The 27,557-nt window shown below is 44.5% G+C and overlaps 2 protein-coding genes across 3 annotated transcripts in view; one reads left to right on the forward strand and one right to left on the reverse strand.

The window, feature by feature from the left end:
* Positions 1-9,203, forward strand: part of TAX1BP1 (Tax1 binding protein 1) — a 90,170-nt gene extending 80,967 nt beyond the window's left edge. For both annotated transcript variants that reach the window (XM_047831405.1, XM_047831412.1), the window contains exons 17-18: positions 7,388-7,470; positions 8,081-9,203. In XM_047831405.1, coding sequence (XP_047687361.1) covers positions 7,388-7,470; positions 8,081-8,282 — 285 coding nt within the window. In that variant the 3' untranslated portion in view covers positions 8,283-9,203. The remainder of the gene's footprint in view (positions 1-7,387; positions 7,471-8,080) is intronic.
* A 532-nt stretch (positions 9,204-9,735) lies between these two features.
* The window catches only part of JAZF1 (JAZF zinc finger 1), a 350,047-nt gene continuing 332,225 nt past the window's right edge, over positions 9,736-27,557 (reverse strand). The window contains exons 4-5 of the mRNA XM_047831423.1: positions 19,927-20,096; positions 9,736-12,125 (exon numbers count right to left, since the gene is read on the reverse strand). Of these exons, the coding sequence (XP_047687379.1) occupies positions 11,949-12,125; positions 19,927-20,096 (347 nt within the window). The 3' untranslated portion in view covers positions 9,736-11,948. The remainder of the gene's footprint in view (positions 12,126-19,926; positions 20,097-27,557) is intronic.

Consider the following 27,557-nt stretch of genomic DNA (forward strand, 5'->3'; position numbering starts at 1 on the left):
ACATTGATTTTCACAAAGCACATGCTTTGTTTCATCAACTGCCAAAAATCTTCTTCTCAAAGATAAGGTGTCACTGAAAGGAATGTAGCACTATCTAATGTTGAAATTGTGGGCTATCTTGAACTAGTTGTTCATGTAGTATCTGACAATTAACTTAGAAAATTAAAAATCTCCCACAGTACTCTGTGAATTTGATGTGGTGCCTTAGCAATAGAGGAACCATGTAAGCCCTTGCTACTAAGAAATACAGTATGTGGACCAACAGTATTGATATCTCCTGGGAGTTTGGTAGAGATGCAGAATCTCCAGCTTCACTCTGTACCTAGTGAGACTCAGACTGGATTTAACAAAAATCCTTTCATGATCATATGCTCAGTCGAGTTTGAGTTGCATTGGTCTAAACATCCTAAGCCCGTCATTCAAGACAGGAATACATTTTCTTCCTTTAACACACATCCTACTTTTCAGTTGTTTTCATGCCTTTGTTCACTAAACTCCTTGGACTGCCTTTATTCCTTTTCCTTCCCTCGATCTCTGAAAGACTAAAGCCCACACATTCTATTGATGTGTGGTTTGTTTGCAGCTTTTCATAAGATTCCTTCACTGTGACTCCTTGAACTGAAGACAATTTTGTTGGTGAACATTTTTTTCCTGATGAGTGATTCTAAACAAGGGTCTGTGACTGAAATTATTAAAACTACATTTTGAAAGAATCAGGGCCTCTTTCCTGTCTGTCATGGTGCATTTGAGTTCTGGGTTGGTATTTGTCTTTTTTGGGTAAATACCTAATGTGTGATTACTGGATCATAGGGTGTTTCTATTTTTAATTTTTTGAGGAACCCCCATATTGTTTTCCACAGTTAGCTGCATCAATTTGTATGCCTACCAACAGTGCATGAGGATTCCTTTTTCTCCACATCCTCACCAACACTAGTTGTTTCTTGTGTTTTTGATTTTAGCCATTCTGACAGGTGTGGAAGTGATAGCTAATTATGTTTCTGATTTGCATTTCCCTGATGATGAGTGATGCTGAGCATCTTTTCATGTGTCTGTTGGCTACCTGAATGTGTTCTTTGGAGAAATGTTTGTCCGTGTCTTCTCATTTAAAAAAAAAAAAAAATTTTTTTTTTTTTTTAAATTTTTTTTTGGGGGGGGGGGGGGGGAGAGGCAGGGCACGAGCAGGGGACGGCAGAGAGAGATGGAGACATAGAATCAGAAGCAGGCTCCAGGTTCCGAGCTGTCAGCACAGAGCCTGACATAGGGCCCGAATTCACAAACTGTGAGATCATGACCCAAGCCAAAGTCGGATGCCCAGCCAACTGAGCCACCCAGGCGCCCCTCTTCTGCTTGTTTTTTACTTGGATTATTTGTTTTTTGGGTTGTATCAGTTCTTTATATATTTTGGATACTACCCTTCTATCAGACATGTCATTTGCAAATCTCTCAGTAGGTTGCCTTTTAGTTTTGTTTTTTGTTTTTTTTTTAGAATGCGAGCAGGGGAGAGAGGCAAAGGGAGAGAGAATCTTTTTTTAAGTCTACTAGAAATTTTTTTATGTTTGTTTATTTTTGTAGAGAGAGAGCAACAGAACATAAGCAGGGGAGGGCAGAGAGAGAGAGGGAGACATAGAATCCAAAGCAGGATCCAGGCTCTGAGCTGTCAGTCAGCACAGAGCCCAACGCAGGGCTTGAACTCCCAAACCGTGAGACCATGACCTGAGCCGAAGTTGGACGCTTAACCGACTGAGCCATCCAGGCACCCCTATTGGTAGATTTTTGATTACCGATTTAGTTTTATAGCTGGTTATCAGTCTGTTCAAAGTTTCTATTTTTTCTCAGTTTGGGTAGGTTATGTGTTTCTAGGAATTTATCCCTTTCTTCTAGGTTGTCCAATTTGTTGGCATGGAGTTTTTCATAATATTCTCTTAGAATTGCTTGTATTTCTGTGACGTTGGTTGTTTCTCCTCTTTCATTTGTGATTTTGAGGTTTGTTTTTTTTTTTGAGTCTGGCTAGAGGTTTATCAATTTTGTGGTTTTTAAAAAATTTTTTTTAATGTTTTTATTTATTTTTGAGACAGACAAAGATAGAGTGTGAGTGGGTTAGGGGCAGAGAGAGAGGGAGACACAGAAGCAGAAGCAGGCTCCAGGCTCTGAGCTGTCAGCACAGGGCTCGAACTCATGAGCTGTGAGATCGTGACCTGAACCAAAGTCGGACGCTCAACCGACTGAGCCACCCAGGCGCCCCTATTTTATGTTCTTTTGAGAACCAGCTCCTGGTTTCATTGATCTGTTCCTTTTTTTTTTTTTTTTTTGTTTCTGTATCATTTATTTCTCTCTAATCTTTATTATTTTCTTCCTTCTGCTGGTTTCAGGTTTTTGTTTTTCTAGCTTATTTAGGTGTAAGGTTAGGTTGAGATTTTTCTTCTTGAGGCAGACCTGTTATAAACTTCCTTGTTAGGACCACTTTTGCTGCATCCCAAAGATTTTGGACTGCTCTCTGGTCATTTTCATTTGTTCCCATGGAATTTTTAACTTCTTTCATTTCTTGGTTGGCCCCCCTTCATTGTTAGGAGCAGGTTATTTAACCTCTATGTATTCTCTTTCCTGATCTTTTCTTGTGTATTGTAGTCAGAAAGGATGCCTTGTGTGATTTCGATCTTTTTTAATTTGTTGAGACCAATGTTTTGTGATCTAATATGTGGTCTGCTCTGGAGAATGTTGCGTGTGCACTTGAAAAGAATGTATGTTCTGCTGTTTCAGGATGGAATGTTCTGAATATTTAAATATTTATGTTTATATATGTTAAATCTATCTGGTCCAGTGTGGCATTCAAAGCCACTGTTAATTTTCTGTTTGGATAATCTGTCCATTGAGGTAAGTGAGGTGTTAAGGTCTTCTACTGTTATTCCATTACTGATTAGTTAGTTCCTTTATGTTTGTTATGAACAGTTTTATGTATTTGGGTGCTCCTATATTGGGCGCATTTTTATGTCTTCTCGTTGGATTGTTGTCTCTATGAATTTGACTATTGATCCCTCATATAAGTAGAATTATGTAGAATTTGGTTTTTTTATTACTGGCTTTTTCACTTAGCATAATATCTTCAAGATGTATGCATTTTGTGATGTGTCAGAATTTCCTTTTTGAGGCTAAATAATATTCCATTTTGTTTATCCATTTATCCATTGATAAGACATTTGGGTTGTTGTCACTTTTTGGCTAATGTAAATAATGTTGCCATGACCATAGGTGTACAAATCTGAGTTCCTCCTTCCAGTTCTTGTACATGTATACCCAGAAATGGAATTGCTCTATCAAAGGATAATTTTATTTTTGTAATCATTTTGCATTTGGATTTTGAATTTAGTATGATTAATCTTATTTTATTATGATTGTCCTCTTTTATTGTCCAAGAGATTAACCCCTCTTAATACTATTTCAGACATTCAAGCTGGTTATGTACTTTAATAAGAAAACAAAGAATTATACTGTTTTTACTTTATTCTATGTTTTGAGTTACTTTTTATGTTTTAGTAATCTGTACATCCAACACGGGGCTCGAACTCACGACCCCACAATCAAGAATTGTATGCCAATCGAGCCAGCTAGGTGCCCCAAGAATTTTTTTTATTATTTATTGTTGTTTTTAATGTATGTTTATTTTGAGAGAGAGCATGGGGAAGGGGCAGAGAGAGAATCCCAAGCAGACTCCTTGCTCTGCAGAGCCTGGCATGGGGCTCAATCTCATAATTGTGAGATCACGACCTCAGCTGAAATCAAGAGTTGCATGCTTAGCCAACTGAGCTACCCAGGTATCCCCACTAAGAATTTTTTTATAGGCTAGATTTTGAGTTGGGAATCTCATGAGAAGATTTTGAGTTTCATATGGAGCTTCAGTTTACTGTAGCTTGTTTGCTTTGTTTTGTTACAGAAATAATATTGTCATGGTGAGTCTAAAGGCAGATGAACAACGTAAAGTGGTTTAGATGTTTCTGGAGATTAAAATGCTGTGAAAAATGTTAGTTTTTAATTATTTGCAGTTTTTCATAAATATCTCTGTTTGGTATTCCCAATAAAATTTGCTTACGAGATTATTTTGGCAGTTTAGCTAACAGACTAGGTGCTGGTATTTTAATGCCTATTCACAAATTGTTTTTGCATTGACAACTTTCAGTACTAAACTGTTGACTATTTTAGCAGCTTGGGGAAGGAATCTTTCTCAAATACGTGATTCTCTGCCTTCCTAAAGAATACCTAATCTAACCTTGATGATTCAAGTTTATTAATTGAAACATCAACATTAAACAGTGTGTTCATGTTCTGTTACTAAAGCTGTGTGATCCACTACTGAAATGTTTTTGGATGTTTTGAGTTGTCTGCTTTTCTTTTTACTGGTAGCCATTTTTTTGTTGTTGACAGTGGGCCTGCCTGAATAGCCTTACTTCCCAAACTAACTTGTTATATTTATCTAGTATGGTTTTGGCAACTAATTAACCAGGCTTGATGAGTAAAATAGAATAAATGCATTTGTGAGTGAAAATGTCATTTTCCATGTCAGGATCATAAGACTTGGTATGAATTGGCTACTCAGAGAACTTACAACCTATTTTCTGGTTTTGAATTACTGAGTAGGTGATTTTTCTTAGCTCATGAGCTCTTATGTCTCATTATAACATCAGAATTCTACTCTTGAATCCCTTTCCCCTTTTATTAGGTAATAGGTGGTTAGAAGATACAGAATAATAGGGTTATCATTGCCAAATTACATATGGCTTTAGAAAGTATAAAGGCAAGAGAAAAAAGGTATGCGTTGCTTCGTACCCTTCTACCTGATGTTTAACGTGTCAGATTAGGTTGGTCTAAGTCTAGCACTTGAGCAACAGACTGTTGTTAGCTGGTTCATGGGAGCAGTAAATTGGTATAGGCTCTAAGTTCTTCCAAAACAGGGAAAAAAGGTTATGAGATTTTTGGTTCCGTTATATTTTTGATCCTTAGAAAGTTGAGTTTTATTATAAGTATCTGTCATCAAGAATTTTGATAATGGAGCTTCAAGACCTTTCCTTTTTTCTTTTCCATTATTTTCTTAGATAGTATTTGAAAATATGAGGTTTTATGCTTTTTTCCAAGATAATTGGGAAAATTGTGTTCATTATCATTTTATATGTACTTCTTTAAGCAGATTCATTGTTCAAATATTGCTGCTGGAAGCCCTAAATCTGGCAGCTAATGTGGCACAGAATTAAAATTTATTGTCCTAAATACTAGGGTTAGCAGATTCAACTACTGTATCATTTTACTGTACCTACAGATTTAAAAGCTGTCTAGATCTTAGTTACTTGAAGACTTAATATTCTTGAAGTATATTCCCCAATTTCTCAGTCCCTCATTAGGTTATATCTATTTTGTTTTTGTGCAGTGAGCAGTTTCCTCTTGACTGTGACCACCAGGGGATTGAAAAGCATGTGCAGACTCATTATGATCAGAATGTTTTAAATTTTGACTCCTTTTTATTGTGAGTTAGTAATACAGTTTAGCAGTTAAAGAAAAAATCACCTCAAATAGGCCACTATGGAGACCACAAAGTATCACTTCCATGCACCCTCTACCACACTTTTCTGACCAAGAGCTACTTTGAGTTTGGGTCAAGGTCGATCTTCAGCTTATCAGTAAATGTAACCTCTTTTAATCTTACTGAAGATTAAAACTTGTTTTTCTGTGTTGGTATCTATTTCCTAGTTTGAAAACTTTATGAATAAAGGAAACAGGGATTATCTTAATGTTACCACACTGAAAAAATATGTACATAGTGTAGTATTTAACAGGGAATCATATGTAAACAAAAATATTTTCTCATGTGATGAATATGAAAAAAAAAAAAAAAAAAGATCTCCCTTACCCTTTCTTGGACTGTTTCGGAAGCAATAATCAGAGTAATAGCCAGGTAACCTCTCCTACCTCCCACTTCTGATAAAAGAACTCAGTTTGTCTTTTGTTTCCTTAGAATTTCACACTGTATACACTTTGTTGGTACCTTTTCCCATGACAGACTTGATTGCTTAGCCCATTTGTAGGGGCTCTGGAACAAGCATAACTACCCAGCAATATAAGGACTTTCATCAGTGCCTGGTATACCTGTTTATGTATTGTTCATGACATGAGAGCAGTCAACAGCTGCTCAGAGGAAGAAAGCACATGGGCACTTTATGGCGATGTGGTTGGCTTTTGATGTGACGTGAGTCTATATTTGGCTGTTGATGTAGTTCATGCAGATCTCTAAAAAGTGACCGCAGGGATGTGGGCATGGAAATCCAAGCCAGCATTTGCTTTGATTCAAACTCAGATTTATAGGTTTTTAGCAATTTTCCTTGGCAATCTGTCAGACACTTAATACTGAATTTCCTTCTTTCACAACAGAGTGATGAGGCCTGTAGTTTGGTACATTCTTTGCTTTATCATAGTTTTCCAGTTTGATTTGCCTGTGTGTGTGCCCCCAAGAACATACATATGCAAAGTCATATTTTACTAGTTTTCCTTGATAATTTCTGTGTATCATGTGATGGGATGTAGGTTACAAATTCATTGAATAATAGGAAACAATGCAATCTTAAAATTTTTATGAAAGTGGTGATCTAGTCTAGTGTATGGAACAATAAAAAGTCAAAAGGTTACCTACACGTAATAGGTTTAAACAAGTTTATGGATCCGTACTTTATATACAGGTGTGGTACATTCTTCCACTAAATACTGCTTTTATTTCAAGAAGACTTAGTCCATACTGAATGCTTTTAATGTTTATTTTGGGGGGGGGGGGTGGACACGGGCGAGGGGCAGAGAGAGAGGGAGACACAGAATCTGAACGGGCTCCAAGCTGTCAGCACAGAGCCTGACGCAGGGCTCGAACCCACAAACTGTGAGATCATGACCTAAGTTGTGAGATCATGACCTAAGCTGAAGTTGGATGCTTAACCGACTGAGCTACCCAGGTGCCCCATGGTGAATGCTTTTAAAATGGACTTTTTAAAAAAATTTTTTTTTTCAACGTTTATTTATTTTGGGGACAGAGAGAGACAGAGCATGAACGGGGGAGGGGCAGAGAGAGAGGGAGACACAGAATCGGAAACAGGCTCCAGGCTCCGAGCCATCAGCCCAGAGCCCGATGCGGGGCTCGAACTCACGGACCGCGAGATCGTGACCTGGCTGAAGTCGGACGCTTAACCGACTGCGCCACCCAGGCGCCCCTAAAATGGACTTTTAAACCTTTATGTGAAAACTAATTGGTAACGGAAGTAAAATTTTAAAAAGTATAATCTCGATTCCTTTGTACTGTGTTTGAATTAAAGAACATTCAGTTTCTCTCTTCTCAAAAGTTGCAAAATTATGTTTTGCCTAGGAAGATGAACATGTGCCCACTGCTCCCGATCCTCCAAGTGAGCATTTACGTGGGCATGGAACAGGCTTCTGCTTTGATTCCAGGTAATTTTCCTTTTGTAGAGCTTGGATTATGTAGATGGGTGGTTCTCAAAGTATGGTCCCTAGAAACTTGTTAGAAATGTATATGATCGGGGCTGTACCTGGACCTTCTCAACCCAAAACTCTTGGTGTGGGTCCCAGGAGTATGTGTTTTAACATGCCTTCCTGGTGATTCGGATGCATGCAATCCTTTAAGAAGCAGTGCTCATGAATACTCGTAGTGGTCAAACTGAATGAATACTGTAGGCACATTATAAGTTCTGTTAATCTTTATAGTTTTACAAAAGGCATTTTCTGTTAAAAATTGAGGAATTCTTGTCACTAAGCTTCATTTTACATAATGTGATTGCATTTTGGGGCTTTTAATGGAAAAGTTTTTGTCAGTCTAATTGTAAAACTCCATTGAGAGGCTTTAACAGTGGTTTATTACATAACTGTCAATAGCAAGCGTTTAGAAGCAGAGGTTTCTGGAGTAAGTGAAGACTTTCAAGGTAAGTTTAGTGTGAAATATCGGCTTACGTAGATAATCTTCAGGATAGATGTTATATTTATTGCTGTTCAGAAATTTTACTTTTTGGAAATAGTAATTCTTTCATTTTTCTTTTTCTTCAAGCTTTGATGTTCACAAGAAGTGTCCCCTCTGTGAATTAATGTTCCCTCCCAACTATGATCAGAGCAAATTTGAAGAACATGTTGAAAGTCACTGGAAGGTGTGCCCAATGTGCAGCGAGCAGTTCCCTCCTGACTATGACCAGCAGGGCTTTGAAAGGCACGTGCAGACCCATTTTGATCAGAATGTTTTAAATTTTGACTAGTTACTTTTTATTATGAGTTAGCAATATAGTTTAACAATTTAAAAAATCACCTCCAATAGACCACTATGGAGACCACAAGGTATCCCTTCCACGTACCCTCTACCACACTTTTCTGAACAAGCGCTGCTTTGGAGTTTTGTGTTACTAGGGTCAATCTTCAGCTTATCAATAAATATAATTGTAACCCCTGTTAATCTTACAGCTTAAGAAAACTTTTTCTGTGTTTGTATCTTTATTTATTCCCCAGTTTGCAGAACTATATGAATAAAGGAAATGGATTGTTTTAATGTTACCACACTGAATATATATGTGGAGTGTGTGACTTAGCATAATATTTACAAGTTTCTGTTGACCTTGTTGATTGAGCATGACTACTAAATATTATGTAATAAAAATAATTTATCATAAGTGTGGCAAAATAATTATTTGAATACAGAAGCTTCCATAATTTAACCCACGAAAGGATTTTTTTTAACTTTCTTTAAAAATGGAGCTGCATGTAGAATCAGCTCACATGCTTGCAGTATAGCAAATACTTTTTGATACTTGAAATGTTTGCTTTAGGAATAGAAGGCATATTTTGCTAATTTTATGACCAAAACATTTTAGAATGACTTTGAGTGATTATTTTTAAGCCATCTTAAAGTTGTATTTCTGTCTAATGGGAAAATGGAACAAATACACCAGTGCAGTTGTTTCGTAACAACTGTTTCATAGAAAGGATCAACTAAACAGTGGTGTTTGTGGCATAAAATCACAAAAAGTGTATCCGTAACTTTTCCACATTTTTCTGATGGAGGAGAATTTTGAAAGAAGATTCTCAGTAAGTGATTGAAAATGTGATGTATAAATGCAAATCAATGTGTTCATTGTGTCTCTATGTAGTATTCTCATTAACATTAAAGAGGACACATTTTTGGAGATGTGTAATTTCATTGTCAAATTTATTTACGATAGCTTTTAAGTGTAAACATCATTAACATCTTTTTTTTTTGGTCTGGGCTGTTAAGTTTCCAAACAGTGTTTCTCTTAAAATATGAATGGTAAGAATTTACTGTGATTTTGCTTCTTTTGTAGTTACCAAAATGTTTAAGCTTAAGCAAGGTAGCTGGGATGTTAACCTTATAATCCGCGTGGTGGCATTTCGGTGTGCTGTGTGTGAACTGCATTCACATCGTGTTGCTTGTGTTGGTTTCTGAAAGCCGAAGTTGTATTGTTGTTGGAATCCTTGAAAAAGAATTGTGAGTGCAGGGCAAGACGGGCTGTGGCAGACTAGAAGGCAGCAGTAGCCGAGACGTCCCCGGCTCACCTTCCCGGGAGGCGGACGTGCGGGTAAAACACGTTCAGTGGGGGTAGTCTCACGCTGCGTCCGTTCGTTACGGAGCAAGCCAACCTACGAGTATCCTCCCCGTGTCAGGGTGGTAACGGACACTACTGAAAATACAGAGCCCTGTTTGTTTTGGGTCAGAGGCAGTTTATTTTAAATGATTTCAATTACATTTATAAGCAGCTTTTCTTGACAGCAATTTTGATTAAGTTGCCTTCAGTTCTAAAACAAACCTCTGTTGCTTTCAAACTTAATGTGCTCTGTCCCCAACAAAACATATGAAAATATAATTTAAAGCACAGTTTTCACAGACACAGTACGATACATTCACTATACACGGTATAACAAAATATTCCCATCCTTACCTGTTTAGTAATACTGTCACAAGGAATAAGTAAATAGAAATTGAATTCGTTTTATAGTTGAAAGAAATTTAACATGCACAATGACTATTTTATGACTGTTTAGCTGTTGAACTACTGATCCAGCCTACATTTCTTGCACTAGAAGGAGCAAAGCTAAATAATGATTGCTGGCCTAAAAAAATTTTGGTCAATTATAGGTAGATATGAAGTATCCAAGCAGGGCCTTCTTATGCACCAACTAGTTGCTTCTCATTGTCTGGATCACCCTTTTTCAACCTAGAACACTGTATATTCAGGACCAAGACCACTCTTCAGAGATCTGAGGAAATTTTTCGAGGGCAGTGTCTTTAGAAATACTTTAAAATCCCTCATTATGAGGGATCGACAACTGAAGAATATAGAAGCTTACCCATCTGGCCAGTCATCCTTTCAGACTGTGTGAAGAATTGAGGAGGGACACCTGCTTCCCAGCTGTAAGACTTTCGTCAAATGGGAACACGGAAAGTTATTTTGTAAGCAGTTCGAGTTTGCTTTTCACCAGTTTTGTGGGCAGTTAGCCATCTCAGAGCAATTTTTATTGCATAATGAGGCAGTTGGTAAACTCTTGCATGTTTAAGGAATAGCACTTGGGAGAAAAGAACACTCAAGGCATGATGGTATTGTTGGTGAGAAAAACTTCAGGAATGGTCCAGACGTAGGTCACTCTAATGGGTCATATTAGTCACTCTCTGACCACCTGCCACAAGAAGCACTTAATTGTCAATAAGGCTCAATTTCGTGTTTCGGCAAAATGTTTTATAAAGCTAAACAGACGTTGCCAATGGGAATACAGACCTCTACAATGTGATGGGAAAAGTGCCTTCAAAAAAAATAATGTCTAAAAACACAATGAGCGTGAAGAAGAGGCAGTTGGGGGGTGGCGTGGGGGGATCTTAACAAAAATGTTCTCTTTGAAACGTGCTTGTCATTTTCTTATTTGCAACCCATAGGTTTGTTAGGGCAGTGGTTGCAAGAATTGGCAACACATAAAACATTAACTCTGTTGGCAATAGAGAACTACAAAGTGCTTTAAAACTTCACCTAAAGATGAAGATAGAACTAAATTTCACACACACAAAATTTGCACTTAAGTATTTCAAAGTGTTTTCTAACAGATTTCAGGGAAAAGTATTTCACTAAACTGGTATCTTGGTCCACAAATATCAACAGGCATAAACTGAATCCCTTGCACCCAGCAGGCACTCCATGAATGTGTGTGAAATTAATGAGTGAACTGAATAGACTATTTTGTACAAAAATGCCATTTATAACACAAATGATTGGTAAGTCAGATGGCAAGATTTTCAGCTTTTTAAGGGGCAGAAGGATTTGCAAGATAATATAAAACACAAAGCACACCTTTTACGTATGTTATTTAAATATGAAAATACTTTTAGCATATTATGTTAAACATTCTTATTTATATTTCCATTACCTAAAGTCTTTCTACTCACAAATACTAACTCCATTATGTAAGGCATGGTAACCAGTTTGATAATGAAGGTATTATTTTGGTTTTGAACATAGTGAGTTGATGTGTTGAAAAACTTCAATCACATTACAATCTTGGGGGGAAAAAAAAATCTCAGTGCCAGCCCCTCCTCCCCCCAGTTGGTATCACTGCAATACAACCGAATAATATGCAACATGCCCTCAATCTTACTTTCTGTTGGGGGAAATGTGCTGAAGAACCTAGAGCTTTTTCTGTTTAGCACCTTATATCAAAGTAATGAAAATGGGTATGATGATGACATGTGCAAATGTACAAAATCATTAACTCTACAAAGATACATCATTCCAAAATTACAGAAAAGTTTTAAAGCATGCATTTAATTCTTTAAAGGGTTGCTGAATGCTTCCCCTGCAAAAAGGTGGCTGTTTTCAAAATCAGCAACTGCTGGTGAGGGTTTCTTGGCACAGTTGGGGACCAGCATGTTATTGCTGCATCTTCCTGATAATCTCAGCCGACACCGGGGGGTGGAAATTGATTGTGTGGTGCCGCAGGCCCTGAGCTGTCTTGTAACTCTTACCACAACGACATTTGAATGGTTTGCGGACGCGGATCTGTGTTCTGTGACCATTCTTAGCGTGGTACTTGATGCCATTCACATTCTGTGGAGAAGACAAAACGTCACCGATTAGATGCAACCAAGATGTCAGACTGGGGAAAACCTCGGTGTGGGTCTGGATTACAATGGACGTCTCCTGGATGGCAGGTGTGTACAGGGTAGGCTTTGCCTGAGCTCTAGTGCCAGCAGCCTGATGTGATCGTGGGCCGTGCAGAGTGGGTCATTTACTCTGACAAATTTTACATAGACTATGTAGTCGAGACTGTAGAAGGAAGCACAGTGAGTTCCTCTGCCTAGAACTTTACTTCCTTTCTGGATCATTTTTTCCACTTGGAAGAGCGTTAACAACAAACAGTCATCTAAACATAGCCTCAGGATGACCAAAAAACTGTCTTTCGAAAGAAGACACAGGGCAGTAGAGTTCAAGATCTATATAAATCCCTGATGCGGAAACTCACCTCAGTGTTTTGCTTCCAGACGGCTGGAATAACCTACCTTACCTGGAATTTTCGTCCATTTTCTACTTTGCATTAAGGCAGGGTCTCTGCCACAAATCTTGCCCCAAATCATGCCGTGACAGTTGTGTGTGTTAAGCACCCGTGGACAGACTGAACATTTATGTGCTGCATTCCAAACATAGGTTATGGAAGTCTCAACAATGTAAGAGTTCCAAAGTTCAAGCTGGCGTGCACATTCTGGATTTCTACTGAGACTCCATGCTTTGAATCACTCCACGGACTTAATTTACTATTGCTCAATCCCAATTAAATGGTGAGAACACGGGCATTGAGTGATGAAAGATTTAAGTAAAAATAAATGGCCTAAAAAAATTAGATGATTAGGTGATATTAGAGCATAGGTTCTCAACACCCAGGTCTGCTACTGCCAGATTTTGGGAGTAAGGGAGGACACAAGAGCGAGCTTGAAACAAAGACGGGAGAACAGGTCGTCAGAAGAGTGGGCCGTTTCCTGAAGTATTACATGAATCTGATTCCACTGAGCCTAGTTCTAAACCCAACTCGGATTCCAACATAGCAGTCTTGAACTTTACTCCTCTAAGATGCCCTTCCTGAGCTCCCAGGTACAGGGACGGCCTGCTGTTCCATGGGCATCTAGGACAGTACCTGGCCCGTAGTAGATGCTCCATAAGCATCTGTGAGTGGCGAATTTCTTAGAACGTGGTTCACTATTCTGGAATAAGTTGAGTTGCCATTAAAATGGGTTCAGTGATTATTATTTACATTCCCCTCTTAGAGATCCATAATGCACATTATCCTGCTTGACTTAGTTGAACCCAGGGGTGCCAAACAGCAATCAGTTGGCTGTGTTCAGAGCCTGACTGACGGTTGTCCGTGGAGTCAAAGCACAAGGACAAACACCCTTTGCCCTGGACACCGGGTTCTGGGGCGTCTGCACCTTTGTTTCTGTCCATCCCGCATCAATCCCTCCATGCGGGACAAGGGAACCCCTCCCTGTTCTAGAGGCATGTTGGGGAGAACCTGCTGCTGCAGCAGGGACAGAGGGAGAGCAGTGACAGTGGCAGAATCAGGCCCATTAAGATGATGGGTAGACTGCCCCTGCCGGCCTCCTGCTATTCCAGCCACCCCAGCACAAGCCGAAGGATGCGAGTGGAGCCAGCTCCGTATCCCAGCCCGAGCTGGCATCTTTCTGCCACCGCATGAGGCACCCAGGTAAGAACCACCTAGCTGGTGCCAGGAAACCCACAGAACCACGAAGGACAACAGTTTTAAGGTACTTGAAATAATTAAGTTTTTAAAAACATTAGGAAAGCACCACTGGTTTTCTAAGTAACAATACGGTAGGAAGTTTCCTGGCTCGCAAAGACTGGAAATTTGCGTCCGTCCCTCGCTGACATCCCATTTACTAAAAGCTCAACAGATACATTCACTGAGCACCTAGTAGGGTCCTTTTCCGTAGATGGAAGGGTGACTCAAACATTTCATGTCCTCGTTTCCACAGGGAGTTTGTAAAATGGATCATCAAAAATCAAGAAAATAGAGGGAACCAAAACTAACTACCTTTGACTAGCAAGCAAAACAGCATGGCGACTCCCAGCAGGAACAGGGCTTAGATACTCCATCCAGGCCTGAGTTTTTACAACTCATTAGGTGAGAAGTCTCAAACCCGAAATTGCTAAAGCCGCAAGAAGCCAGTCCAACATGACCGGATCCAGAGTTCGGCAGGAGAAGGACAAGGCCAGGGCGGAGGGGATTTCAGCAGGTCTGTGGTCTGTTCCCCGCTTGAATGTAAACATGGTGGTGTGAGTCTGGCCGTGAGACTGTGAGGAAAACACCGCTAACTCCATACATTTGCTTTATTACTTTGGAAAAATGAGTAAGCCACTTGCACATTTGGAAACACGTGGCTCTTCCAGGGTTGGCCAAAGGACCTAAAAAACCTACCTGACCCGTCTCTCTCTTTGTCGCCGTGATTTCAAATGTTCACGAGTCTCAGTGGGATACCCTGTCACACGTTAGTGCAAGCTCTAATGAGATTCAAGATTTGCCCCATCTGTTCATTCACAGATAGCAATGGGAACTTTCACTTTTCTAACACTTGAGGTTAAAAAAGATTCACGGACATTTATATATAATTGCAGAGAGTCTAAAAGAAGTTTGGTCTTTCAGAAATATTAACTAAAATAGGTGATGGCAGGCAACTTGAAAATGAAATGCTTAAATCCTCTGGTCTCGGGAAAGAGGAAAGGGAGTTGATCTTTGAATTTTTTTTTTTTTTTACATTTATTTATGTTTGAGAGACAGAGCGTGAGTAAGGGAGAGGCAGAGACAATCTGAAACAGGCTCCAGGCTCTGAGCTGTCAGCACAGAGCCCGACGCGGGGCTCGAACCCACGAACCGTGAGATCATGACCTGAGCCGAAGTCGGATGCTTAACCGACTGAGCCACCCAGGTGCCCCGGGAGTTCATCTTTAAAAAGGGAAAGAAGAAAAGGGGGGGGGGGGGCAAGGAAGGTCAGTAACATGAAGAGCTTCTCATGCTGAGTATTTGAGGTGTCCTGTCTTATCCAGTACTCCTGTTTTAGATGAAATGGACACTGAGAAGGTGAGTGAAGCAGGTAAATGATAGGCTTGGGATGGGAACCCAGGGATGCCGGATTCCAGAGTAGTCCACATTTCTCCCAGAATTCCACATACCTGAAGTGCTAGGTACTTACTATGTAGTACAACCAGCTGGTGGTCTTTGAAAAATCGTACAAGTTGGGAAGGATTGGGACACTCCATCTGGAGAAAACGGTCAGTAACCTATGGTGGTCTGACACAGGGCTGGCATGTGCCGGAAGGCAGGGAGGAGGCAGCAAGGGGGCACAGGCAGGCAAGGGTGGCATCAGCTCATTTCCATGCCAGATTCTACCATCAGGAGCTACCTGCCCTGATGAGGGAATAGAACCGGTCAATGCACAACGAACAATTCAGACGCTCTTCTCCAAATTCCAGTCCAGATCAAATCATGAAACCTAAAGTCTGGACGCCAAGCTGGGCCACTGTGTCCTCGACAGTATTTGATTTTTACAGTCCGCACTCAGACCCGAATAACTACAGTATGTGACATGTGGCCTTGATATAAAAACTAACTTTCAGTTCCCCGCAGGCCTTGATGCTCTACATAAAGGAGAGGATGAAATCACTTGGGGATTTGATAAGGAAGAAAAATTAAACGAGCTGGGGTTGGAGGGGGTGGTGATGTTAGAGTGGAAAGTAAAGCCACCTGTAGCAGCGTGGTGACACCAACCAGCCTGAGAGCTGAAATGGAAGTCACTCCCCCACTGGACTCCGCATGGCCGCACATACAACGTCCAGGATGAGTCAGGTGGGAGTCACATCTTTAAAGTCCCTTTATTAAAGCAATCTGTGTCGAGGGTAGGTAATTGTACAAATGTAGAAAATGCATAAAAAAAGAACAGGGTAATCACTATTGAACATCTGAGCTACCTCCGTCCAGCATTTTCCCCATGAGAGATCTATCATAGGAGATTGGAGTCTCCCATCATGTATTTTTTTTTGAAAGAAGGATTTTGAGGGCATCATTTTATTCCATTGCCCTACTGTTAGAAATTTAGTGTTTCCTAAATTTGTGCTGTCATAGTGTGATGAACATCCTTGTATATCAATCTCTGCATCCCTGACGATGTGCTTGGGATGCATTTCTAGGAGACTATGGAGCTAAGAATATGGACTTTTTTTTTCTGTTTCTTTCTTTCTTTCTTTTTTTTTTTTTGAAGTTCTGATTATTTACTGCCAAGTTGCTTTCTGGAAAGGTTGCCTGTTATACCCCCACCAGGGCTTCTGATGGGACAGTTAGGAGAGACAAGGAGATTTAGATCCGCCGAGGGAGAGAAGGGCTGATGTGGCCTTCCTGGAAAACCTCGAGCTCACACCTGCCTGGCTGTGTATCTGGACATGAGAGGCCGCCTTCACGCTTTCTTCACGATGCTGAAACCACCAAAGTTCTCCATGTAGCAGAGGGACCCTTCCAGAGAAAGTGCAGGGGACAGCTTGTCCTGTTGCCTATTTCTTAAAAAATACCCTTAATTCTAACAACTCTAATATTTAAACTTATCAAAGGCAAAAAAACCTCAAAGCACCACAGCCCATCTTTTAAAGCCATTCCCAGTTACAAGCTTGGGGAGTCCTCTCTCTCTTGCCTGCAGTCAGAAGAAGAGTGTGGGTTGTACCAAGGTGGATGGGATCAGTTATTCCAGGTCTGAAACGTGTCTGGGACAAATCCAAAATCACGTTACTGCTCTGGGCTCCTGGTGGTTGGCTGGGGGCGGGGGGGGGGGGGGGGGGGAGGGGCGTTGTCTTCTTCCCCATACATTTTGCCTCTGCTCCTTTATCCTCAGAGTATCTACTTGTCCAAGCCCTGTGACCGATGCTGAAGGGTCAATGAGCTGTGTGGACCCTTGGGGTGAAAAGCTAGTAAGTGCTCTCTCCAGTGGTATGAACAGAGCGAATAGAAAGGTCAGGGGAGGATCGAACTTCAGTTGGGGAATCAGCGCCGGGAAACTTGGTACGGCCTCCCCAGAGGAGGTGGCAGTTGAGCCGTGCCTTGAGAAGTGAGGGGAATTCAAATGAGAAGTGCTGATGGAGAGAGGAGGGAAAGGGAGCACCCCAGGCAAAGGGATTATCTGGGAAACAACATGGAGACTCGGCTGTCCTGCCGGGCCCCTCTCCCTTGGCCAACTCAGCATGAAGTCTAGAAAGTTAGGAACGTCACCTCTCTGTTCTGCAAATGCTGGGAAGTGGCGAGAAGCACTGATCTGGGGTCGGTGCCCAAGCGGCTAACGGGTCAGAGACTCCCTGCCAACAGCGGACGAGTCTGAAGAGAGCCCTGGGAACGAACAACAAGATGGCACCACTTCTGGATTCTGCCTGACGCCACAGCACAGCCGCTCATTAAACCTGCCTCAAGCCAAGACCCAATCCGACCGTCGCGCAGTAAATAAGAGGCAGGAATTACACCAGAGCTCACCGCTGCCCTGCGGCCAGTAACTTCCCAGCAGAAAGAGTCAAACCGAAGCTTAAAAGGAGTATGACCACGCTTCCTCAAGCACTCGGTTAGAAGTAGTTACGTGTTTGTTCTTGGCCCACGTAGCATTACTTGGCATTCTGGCCCAGAAAAGGAAACTCACACTTCCCTCATGGAAATCAGGACCACTAATTGCCACCCGGGGTCATCTGTCAGCTGGAGGTACTGAGTCAGGCAGCCTCCGCAGCCCGAGCTTCACTCAATTTTCTTTTGGCCTTACGTGCAGAAAGAACACTCAAGTCCCCAACCACCCAGATGCAGACAACTACAGGAGGAATTGCTGGAAACCCAAGAGAAAAATTACAGCCAAAGAATAATGGTAGGAAAACAGGTGAGGTGGGGAGGCGGGGGGAGAAGGAATGAAGGGGGCAGGGAAGCCTGCAGAGAGGGGCATCTGGAAAGCAGGCAGGAATCAATGAGCGAATTCTCGGTCTAGCTTTGTCCACTTTGAAATAAATAGAGAAGGAAAACTCTCTTTCTGCCACGCAAGAGCTACCCTCTGGAAAAATGGGCCTGTCTGACAATCCCTTGGCTTTCTGGCCTCCCGAGGTAACAGCCTCCTTGCCTTTCCTACTCTGCCTTCCATGCCTCTGACGTAGAAAATGTGTGTCCGGGGGCGCCTGGGTGGCTCAGTCGGTTAAGCGTCTGACTTCGGCTCAGGTCATGATCTCACGGTCCGCGAGTTCGAGCCCCGCGTCGGGCTCTGTGCTGACAGACAGCTCAGAGCCTGGAGCCGGTTTCAGATTCTGTCTCCCTCTCTCTCTCTCTCTCTCTCTGACCCTGCCCCGTTCATGCTCTGTCTCAAAAAGAAATAAACATTTAAAAAAAAAAAAAGAAAGAAAATGTGCGTCTGTAACTCTGAGTCATGTTCTGACCCCAACAGCTCCCCTGTCCTGATGGGATTCTCACACCTCCACCCTGGCATTTTCATTTTACACAAAGCGTATCGGGACTTTTCCAAGATAAAATGCTAACAGTATAAAATAGGTGAAACCTTGGCCACTTAGTCTTGTGATTCATTTGTGTTGCATGCTTCTATATAGTGGCTGGCACAAAAAATACGGAAGTCGTTTTCTTTTTTAGTGTTCAGGGACATATTTAAGAGCAATGTGAGAACTGCTTATGCTGTTGCACATCTTTTAAGCCTTTTTATTAAAAAAAAAGGTCAAGCTGCTGAGCTATGGGTAAATTCGCATATCATCAAATGTACCAAGTATGTTTCTGATTTTTATATTTCTCACAGCTGGATTTTAAAGAGTTGCTGACACTTGGCAGAAGTGTTGCAATTTTTTTTTTAAGTGTTTGTTTATTTAGTTTTGAGGGGGAGAGGGGCAGAGAGAGGGAGACAGAATCGCAAGCAGGCTCCACACGGTCAGCACAGAACCCAATGTGGGGCTCGCACTCATGACCCGTGAGATCGTGACCTGAGCTGAAGTCAGACACTTAACCGACGGAGCCACCCAGGCGCCCCAAAAAGTAAAAGACTTTTTAATCAAGTATGTATCATCAGCTAAGAATGTATAGATTTTAATATTTATATAATAAATATTCTTCCTTCCTAAAAAAAAAAAAATTTGTTTTTTAAGGCGCCCTCTGGACTGACACCTGAATGTTGTGGGTATTCCTCATTGTTTTGTCCCTTTGAGTTTACTTAACAGAAGATCTAGTGCCCCGGGCTGTTCATGACACCCAGCCAGGCTCTCGGAGACACGGGTTCCACATCATCTATATAGAGAGGGCACTGAGGTGGGCCATTGGTGAGAAAGATTTCAAAGCCCCCTTTTCTGCCTTTCCTGCCAGTGGGGGGGGGGGGGCTGGTGGGGGGGGGGAGGGGGCAAGAGCTCCCTCCCCGAAAGCTAAATACCCTAGCACATCCACTGCTTTTAAGACGTCAAGGCCGCCTTCTGTGAGCCACCTGCACAGCCAACCACTGAGGCAGGTGCTTGGCAAACAGGTGACACACTTGATATTCTGACTGACAGGACATGAGTTTGAAGACCACCGGGAACACGATCCTCCTACCAAAAACACCCCCTCTTTCGACCTGCAGCTCCCGCGCAGATGAGCAGAGGGGAAACCCCACTGAACTGCCAGGGACCAGGGGCCCGCGTGTGCCCAGGCACATGTCTCCGGGAGGACCGGGCACTCAGCCGGCACGGGAGAGGGGGGCGTCTCTGCCCGGGCTGCACGCTCGCTTCGGAAGGAGGAGCTGCTACCCGACGTGGGGCTTGTTTTTCCACGCAGTCATGCCCGGTGGGGTGGAGGTACCGCGTTTACCTTGTATCTCTTTTTACATCCAGGAACCGGGCAGGCAAAAGGCTTCTCTTCCCCTCCGTTCATGCACATCGAGCTGAGGATGGCTTCGGAGCTTATGGCGCTCTCCGTGGTCCAGGACTCATCGCTGTCCGACTCCTCGTAGTCGACCTCCTCCTCGTCGTACTCGCTGCCTGCAGGGTCAGACAAGCGCAAGAGCCGTCAGCGGCGGTCCTAGGGCTCCCTCCAGTTTGCTCCTGCCACCCGCAGGGCAGGGAGGAATGGGTGACCACACGGGGGGTGGGGGGGGGCATTCCTTCCTGCCCTGGGAGAACATTCCTGGCACAAAGGGACTGCCCTGGGGAGACCTGCGTTTCCACTAGTTTCCACTAAGAGACCAGATTAAGAGCTGCCCAATGACTCCTGGCGGGCAATTAGCTGAGCAAGAACTTGACCCGGACGGACGTCCTGGCAGGCCAGTCCGTGACTCCAAAGGTGCCGGGAAGGCTCTGAGGCCCAAGCCGAAGACACCCAGCCACGGCAGACACCCCTGCCCGAACACGTACACACCGGCTACGTCTGACGTTCCAATGCACAGAATTCTGTCCCCAGAAGTCCACGCGTATTAGCCTCGTAAATGCAAACACCTGCGGGAGGGGGTTACACTTTGAATAGCTAGCTACACTTCAGTGGGACTTAATTTCAGATCTTTTCCTTTACAGCTCGAGCTGAGAGGACTACGAGGAAATGTGGACCTAAAAGGGGGTTACCAGAAGCTAGGGAGCGGGGGGCTGGGGGGACCCAGAAACACCTGAAGCTCCAAACCCAACTCATGTCCGAGTACAAGTTGCAGCTCATGGAGGACCAAACACCTCCCTACCACACCTGTCCCCAGGGTCCTGTCTACACCTGTCTTTTCACAGCATTCCCTGCGAGGGCGGGCTCACCCATCCCAGTCAGACTGCTCGGATGGGAGGAGGGGACTCCCTTGTGTTCCTGACGTTAAGAGCTCTGTTCGGAATTGAATTAAAAATGTGCTTCCCAGACTTCTGTTCAGGACGGTGGGGACGGAGAACCACTTCAACAAGCAGCCGCTTTTTGCTCTTTTTTAATGAGGCCCAAAGCCATTTATGTCGAGCTTTTGCACAATACAACCCCGAAGGACATAATTCTAAAGATCATAAACAGTGTAAAATAATATGTTGACAAGTCTTAATGCATTTACAAGCCCCGTGGAATAAATAGGAATTATAGCACAACATTAATAAGAATTATATGGTAGCAATTACAGTTGTGAAATTCATCCCCCAGGTGTGAGGCTAAATTGCACCAGGGGCCTGCCTGGGTGCTCCGTGGTCCTTCTCTGCCACATCAATTATTTCAACACCAAATATTGGCATTTTTATTGGGTTTCATTTTAATAGGCATTAATAAGATTGTTTGAAGAGCCAATTGAGCCAGGCACAAGGACGCCGGCCTCTGAAGCTAACACTTAAAAGGATCCACGAAGGAAGGAAGGGACTTCAGGTTGATGGCGCGCCTCTTGTGTTTCAGGCACGGTCGATGCATTATCTCATTCAACCCTGGAGACGACTGTTGCTTTCAAAACAGGAGGAAACCGAGTCCAGTGAGGTTCAAGAGCGTATGCGCTTTCAATGAGCTATTAAGGGACACTGCTTTTTTCCCCCACCGTGCCTCCCGGCCTCCACTGCCAGCTGCACTCCCTTTCGCTGGTTCTTTATCATCTATCACTCTGGAGTCCAGAGCAGTCTGTCTTGAGGCCTATTTAGAAACTCGGCTGGCACAGAAAAATCAATTTGGCGAAAGGTTTGGAATTCAACTTTCAACTGGGTTGAAATAACTCTGGGTTTCGGTAACCCTGCTGTATTGGGCCGTAGCCCCCAGGAATAAGAGACCCGTTTGGAAATGCTTCTACGCGACAACACAGGGGTATATACTCCGCCGTGTTTCGGAGTCTGTGAGCAACTTCTGAAATCTGTTTTTAAGTAGGGCATTGTTTAGGACATTTTACTCTTAAACAAATGCCACATGCTGGTGTCCTTTAAATTGCTTGTTAGAAAACTATAAATGCTATTTCACAAAGCTCCTCCAGCAGGCCTTCGGAAAGTTCGAATGACTAATTTACCCATCTAATTGGGCTAATTTGTTAACCTGAATACCAAGAACCATGCGACATTTACAACTGGGGGGGAAAACCTCAGACCAACTGAGGGCTTAATGAAGCCCAGCAGAAGGGAAAACTTCAAGACTCCACTGGATCAAAGGGAGCCAGCCCCTGAGGGGTGGAGGCTGGGGACACAGTCGCCTGGAAACCACGCGGCATCCTGCAGGTAGGGGGACCACACAATTCATCATCTGAGCTGGGGCGCCTGTGAGGGGAAACGCCAGCCCCGGATGATAGGCGTGAAGGGGCACTGTCCCTGGCTAACTGCCCGCCCCCCCCCCCCCCCCCCCCCCCCCCGGCAAGGCACCAGTTCATCACCGCTGGGGCGCTCTGCGAAATTAACCGGCTCCCTTGGTAGGGGATCAAGAAGCACCTGTTTACACTGAATTCTATCCTATAACAGACATCAGTGCACGTCTTGGCTGGGCATGTCAGCTGAGTGACAAGCTACTGGCATCCGCTTTCTCTTCTGTGAAAGGGACACAAATCTCTTCCTTGGAGTTTAAGGATTAGAATTAACGCCTACAGAACGTCTGCACATAGTAAGTGCTCAAAAACGTGGAAGACAACGTAACATCATTTTTGTGATAACATTACATGAACAGGTTGCATATAATACGTTTAGAAAGGCCTGTTGTGAAATCAAGCAAAAACTAAGATAATTCTGAAAGACACGGGAATCTCCACTAGAAAGACAAGCGCATTGTGTGGACTTCTCAGTGTGGGCAGAGCTAAGCACCTCCTCATCTACAGGGAGGTCTGTGAGCCCAGGTCTGGGGGCTTGTGTGAGCCCTGGTCGGCCACTGACAAGCTGTGTGGCCCCGGGCAAGTGACGGTCACCTCTCTGATCTTCTAGACTCCTCACCTGTAAAATGGGCTAATGCTACTAACCAGCCCTTAAGGCTGCGTGAAGCATAGCTGAGTTCCTGTTTTTCAAAACAATATACTGATGGGGCGCCTGGGTGGCTCAGTCAGTTAAGCGGCCGACTTCAGCTCAGGTCACAATCTCACAGTTTGTGAGTTCAAGCCCCGCGGGCTCCGAGCTGACAGCTCAGAGCCATGAGCCTGTTTTGGATTCTGTTTCCCTCGCTCTCTCTGGCCCTCCCCCACCCAGGCGCTCGAGTGCTCTCTCTCTCTCAAAAATAAGTAAATGTTAAAAAAGAGTTGTTTTTTTTTTTTTTTAATTTAAAACAATACACCGAGAACAATGCCTGGCACAGGATAAACATTAAAGGAGTATTTGGTGCATAAACACGTAAAACATTATAAAAACAGGTTCCTCATTTCGCCCACCGTTCCCTCGCTCTTGAGGGTACAGAAGTGTGTGTGTGTGTGGGGGGGGGGCTCTGTAGCTTATCTTAACTGTACCCGAAATGCCACCCTATCGTCCAACAGAGCTGTGAGCAGCTGGAAGGCGAGGCCTGGTCCTCAGCTGCTGGCCGTCTTGCATTCTGCAGCCAGGGGACCTGCGGCAGGTGGGGACAGGCGCGCTCTGCTCCCAGGCCACACGCACGCACGTGCCAGCACCTGCCTGGTGCTGACATCTGGAAGACGTGCCGGCAGGGCCCGGGGTGTCCTGCAGAAAACATCTGCAAACGGCCACCGCCCTTTGTCTGCTCTCGAACATCTTTGCGCCCTAGGAAGAGCGAACCCGAAACTAAAGTTACCTCCGGAGTTATGAAAACATGTGGGCCAAGCCCCTCTCTTTTGTGCTGTATTCATTTCCTCGCGTCTTTGCATGGAGAAAAAATAAGCCCCAGGGCGGTTCATTTGTCATGTGTGCTGCATCTGCGGTTTTCAAAACGAACTTCATGAGTTCCTGGTAGCTTCCAGACCGTTGCCGGAGTTGCCCCGCCCATTATGGGAAGTGGGGCGTGGCAAAGCTGGTTCTCCCAGCAGGGGCCGCCCGACAATTTCGTCCTACATCCGATCAATTAAACCTTGTTGAGTATGAGCATGTGGGAATGTATTTATTGGAAAAGGCATGTGTGCACGAACAGGTTACTGTACAAAACATACGCAAATCAAAGGATGAGGATAAAAGAAGAAGTAAATGTATCATAATAGAGGGGCGCCTGGGCGGCTCAGTCGGTTAAGCGTCTGACTTCGGCTCAGGTCATGGTCTCACGGTCTGTGGGTTCGATCCCCGAGTCGGGCTCTGTGCTGACAGCTGGGAGCCTGGAGCCTGCTTTGGACTCTGTGTGTGTCCCTCTGTCCCTCCTCCGCTCATGCTGTCTCAATCAATGAGTCAATCAATCAAGTTCTGCTGGGGGACACTGGGTCATGGAATCAGAATCCTGGAACTTACGGGCCACTGCACCCCACACTCAGCTGGCCCACGGCGGTCTGTGCGGAGGGCTTGCCTTCTCAGCGCTACCTGGCCCAGGGTCGTAAGCGGCAAAAGGTTATGGTTATCCCTTTCGTCTTCATCTTCCTTTCTTCTCCCCACTCTCGCTCTCTCCTTTCTACAGGGCAGCCCCAGATCCTCGCAAGGGCCCGTTGAAAGGGGCGAGGTGCTCAGACACAAAACAGGAAAACCCCGGCCACGAACGGACAGCCCCTCGTCAACTTCACGCTTAGAGGGCCCCGAGGAAGGCTTTCTGACAAAACAGAGCGAAAGCTTACGGACCCTAATTAAGAAGAACAGGTGAAAACTGCCAGCGGGTTTGACGGATTCCAGTCGTGGCGCCCCCGTGCCCTGGGTTGTGCTACCTGGGAAGCAGCGCAGGAGAACCCTCTCGGAGACATTTCCCCTGCATTTTGAAACAAACATCGGTTGGCCTGATCAGGTGTCCAAACGTGACGAACCCGTTGTTCCCTATTAGAAGAGAGTACACCCTCCCAGATCTGCGTCTCAAAAGGGAGCCCAAGAACGAAAGACGGGCTGCTGAGCACTCTGGCGGACGCTAGCCCAGCCACCTCTCTGTTACGATGGTCACTGCCTTTGCAGGTCCTCTGGCTACAACACTCCATGGCGCGGAGGGCCTGTCCTAACACGGCCTGTTCATTTCAGTCCACCGGTGGGCCGCAAGGGAAGATTTTCGGGAGGCATTTATGACACAGTAACAATGCCTGCTTTCTGTTGGCCTCCTTTTGCTTTCAGCCATTTGCTCCCCAAATTCTGGCGCTTCCCCGCCCCCCCCCCACCCCATGCCTAAACCTCTCTGTGTTTACTTGGACTTCTTAATGAGAATCGCAGCCAAGAACGAGCAGGTTTTGTTTTTACACGCGTCGTTCTGGAACCAGAAGGAGTGGGGAGCTGCTCCTGCCGCTTAGGGTTTGGGTGTCTCCTGTGTGCCTGGTGCTTGTCCCGTAGCCAACCTTCTATTGCCCCAATTTAACAGAGGGGAGAGCGGGGGGTTCAGGAAGTGACAGATGTGCCGAAGGTCACCTGGCCAGAAACAGGCAGACTGGACGGGTGCGAGGGTACTTGGTCCCAAACCTCGCGCTCCTTTCTTTTCAAATTGAACATCCCCCGCGTGACGGATCAAGGCGTGACACACAAAACAAGGCCCTGGAGAGACCGGAGAGGAAGGAAAGGGGACGCATCGTCGTGTGGAGTCACAGCCGCTCGCGGGGTGCACACGGGAGTGTGTGGGAAGCACTGGGCTCGAACACCAAGTGGTTTCAACCCTGCCCTCCCAGGGTGGTCACAGTCGAGTCTTCCAAAGAGGAGCTACATGAGCTGGTTTTTCTTTTTTTTTTTTTTTTTTTTTTTTTTTTTAAATTTTTTTTTTCAACGTTTATTTATTTTTGGGACAGAGAGAGACAGAGCATGAACGGGGAAGGGGCAGAGAGAGAGGGAGACACAGAATCGGAAACAGGCTCCAGGCTCTGAGCCATCAGCCCAGAGCCTGACGCGGGGCTCGAACTCACGGACCGCGAGATCGTGACCTGGCTGAAGTCGGACGCTTAACCGACTGCGCCACCCAGGCGCCCCGAGCTGGTTTTTCAGATTCTCCTTTGTCTTAGATACTCTGACTTTTAAAATACCACCGGTCAATGTGAGAGTTTCTCCAAGAAAATGTCATTTCACCGCGCCCTGCCCACATAAACACTGGCTGCCCGTGGTCTGCCTCGGGCTGACTTTTCTATCGCCACCATCCACACTGCACAATCCCCACGCGGGGCCGGCGGTGGGCAGGACAGCAGCCAAGAGAGGCCACCCCGAGCGCCCCATTTTGGCATCTCAGTTTGGGGAGGAGCACAACCTAGCAGAGAGGGTTTCATGATAAGGCAATTACCATTCTGCAGGATTGCCAGAAAGATCCTACCGGTGGTTGGCAAAGGAAGTAAAAACCAGAGCCTTTCTCATGCATCACATGAGAAAGCGAGGTGGTCCAGAGCCTCTGCACACACACACACACACACACACATGCAGATTCACCCACCTGGACCCACATCACTGCCCAGGAGCCCTGCTGAGTGCCTCTGGCAAGCTCACTGTCACTCGCCCCAGGAGCCACTTCAAATCTTGTCTACTCCCCTCCAACCTCTGCCCATCTGTCCTTTGCTTACCCCTTTAGCCTGTGCGCATGGCCTGCTCTCCATTGGAGCACCTACAGTGTTCTCATTCCTTGTATTCATAAACATAAAACACTGACACACAGATAGATGAAAACAAGTCAACCTTTTCCAGAAACCCAGCATACCCCATTTTCCCTATAATGCAGATCATTAATATTCATGCACAAGTGCTAACTGCAGTGACAGCAATTTAAAACTCTCCTGGGGTGTCAAATTCTGGCAAATACATTAGCAAAGAGTCGCCTGCCTTATAGATTTATCATTATAAATTAGCTTCAATTGGTACTGACCCAATTTATAGAAGCTACGGCAACAATCGTCTAAATGAATTGGCAACATTATGATGACCATGGAAGACACGCTAATGGCTGGGGACTATGTGCCGAGCCTCGAAAGTTCTTGACCTCCTTGCTCCTGGCCTCAGTTTATTCCTGGATGTCATTCTCCCCCAACTGTCCTTAAGTATGCAAATGTTCCTGGCTCTCCAAGCCAGAAGCAACCTTTCCCTCATAGGACGCAACACTTTCTAACTTACTTGGAGGTGCCTGGCCAGTATCTTTGATAATGTGCCCAGTGCTGTGCTTGCACTTAAGGAGCCAAAGACATGAGCTTGTTGGATGAATTAATGAGGGAATATACTTCTCCGGCTCTAGTAGAAGGGGACCCCATATTACACAGCTCTTGACCTCCTACAGTCTTAAAAAAAGAAAAAGTGAGGGGCGCCTGGGTGGCTCAGTTAAACATCCGACGTCGGCTCAGGTCATGATCTCAAGACTCATGAGTTCGAGCCCTGCATCAGGCTCTGTGCTGACAGCTCGGAGCCGGGAACCTGGAGCCTGTTTCACATTCTGTGCGTGTCTCTCTCTCTCTGCCCCTCCTCCGCTCACATTCTGTCTCTCTCTCTCTCCTTCAAAAATAAAAAAACATTAAACAAATTGTTTTT

This window comes from Prionailurus viverrinus, chromosome A2 (assembly GCF_022837055.1).
Source record: "Prionailurus viverrinus isolate Anna chromosome A2, UM_Priviv_1.0, whole genome shotgun sequence".
NCBI classification, from domain to species: domain Eukaryota; kingdom Metazoa; phylum Chordata; class Mammalia; order Carnivora; family Felidae; genus Prionailurus; species Prionailurus viverrinus.